General features: G+C 44.1%; 1 protein-coding gene across 1 annotated transcript in view; it reads left to right on the forward strand.

Annotated features, from left to right (window-relative positions):
- DDX42 (DEAD-box helicase 42) overlaps positions 1-1680 on the forward strand; it is a 38554-nt gene that overhangs the window by 30047 nt on the left and 6827 nt on the right. The window contains 1 exon segment of the mRNA XM_025196877.1: positions 901-1127. Within this exon segment, the coding sequence (XP_025052662.1) occupies positions 901-1127 (227 nt within the window).

Genomic DNA, 1680 nt, shown 5'->3' on the forward strand with positions numbered 1-1680 from the left:
AAAAAAAAACCCGTTATGGCCGGCTCTATCTACAGGGCAGTTTGTGCCCATATGTAGCAAGTGAGACGACTATCATGGTAGGCAGCAGAGGTGGGATTTTGTTTTAGGGAGCAAGGCTTACATTCAGTTCCATTGATTTGTGACACCTCAGCTAAGTCATTCAGACTTTCTATACCTTGGTTTTTGCATCTGAAATCAACTAATTTCTTCCCAGCAAGCACTTAATATTTAGTAAGAGAGTATTTATGAAGTTATTTGAGGACCCGGAATGACAGGAACTGGAGAAGGGAAAGGGTTAATGCTGATTAATGTACACACAGTCTCTCTGCCTTCAGTAGCACAGCTTGTGCAGCTATATGTATAACTTGTTATAGACCTTTCCAGTGCATACATAAGGGTTAACCGTTGCCAACTTAGGGACAATAATCATACGATTTCCAAGACACTGCTGGAAATGGGTCTAAGTTTCAGTCTTTTCAAATTATTAAACTATGTAGAGGCAGGGGTGCTCACCAGTTTATTCTAAGGAAGTTAACGTCTCCCTTCTGAAGTGCTGACTGTCCGGTAATTTGGCCGGTAGAGACATTGTACATTCTTGCAGTTCTGGATATTTGAATAAACAACATGGTGTTTATTTGCTACATTTTCTAGTAAGACACCTCTGTTGTCCACTATCCTGTTAACTTGGGAATGAGTGAAAATTGTTACAGTGGGGCTGGATATTGTTACACTTTGGTTAACCAGGGCTTTCAGCTGTTACTGAAGACTAGCTTGGATTTTGTTCTAGTGGAAAACTTCAATTCACTCAAACTGTGTAAAGTGGAGCACAGTGGTTGAATGAGACATCTTCATAGTAATTCAGGGTAACCAAACTAATCATCATGTCACTTTGTGTTGCAGCTCGTGGTTTGGATATTCCTTCTATTAAGACTGTGGTCAATTATGATGTGGCCCGGGATATAGACACCCACACCCACAGAATTGGACGTACCGGCAGAGCAGGCGAGAAAGGAGTAGCATACACTTTGCTGACTCCCAAAGACAGTAATTTTGCTGGTGATCTTGTCAGAAATCTGGAAGGTGCCAATCAGCATGTTTCCAAAGAGCTGTTGGACCTTGCAATGCAGGTATGAACAAAAAAGTCTTTAGGGGGAAGGATCCTTTGGTGGATCTTAAAAGATCATTCAGAGGGTTGTGCCAGGGGTGAATTGGGTGTTTGCCACTATCAATGTAAAAACAATCTAAATGTGTGTCCTCAGCTGAGTGCTCTCAGTTCTAAGTCTGCTGGGCCCTCTTGATTCCCAGTGCACTGGTTCATGATGCGTAGCTTCCACCTTGCATCATTTGGTAGGTATCAAGTTGTCTGGGCTTTCAGCACCTGCGCTTCCAAAGTCTAGCCTTCCACCTTTTCCATGGCCTTTGAGAGAGTTTGCCTTCTCACAGGAGGCATGAAGTCTCTGGACCAGAATATATGATCCATTTGTTAGAGGCGCACCGATACATCGGTTCAATATCGGATTGATACTGATATAAAGAAACCTGGCTGTATGGGATATCAGCCCGATGGGGCCGATAATTTTGCCAATAAATGCCTGTGCTGCAGTGGAAAGGGAGGGGGAGGGAGGGGGCATGGGGGGTGTAGATCGATGCCTCCCTCAGTGAGGGAGGGGGCAGGCGCTG

The sequence above is a fragment of the Alligator sinensis genome, unplaced genomic scaffold, assembly GCF_000455745.1.
Source record: "Alligator sinensis unplaced genomic scaffold, ASM45574v1 scaffold444_1, whole genome shotgun sequence".
Taxonomy (NCBI): domain Eukaryota; kingdom Metazoa; phylum Chordata; order Crocodylia; family Alligatoridae; genus Alligator; species Alligator sinensis.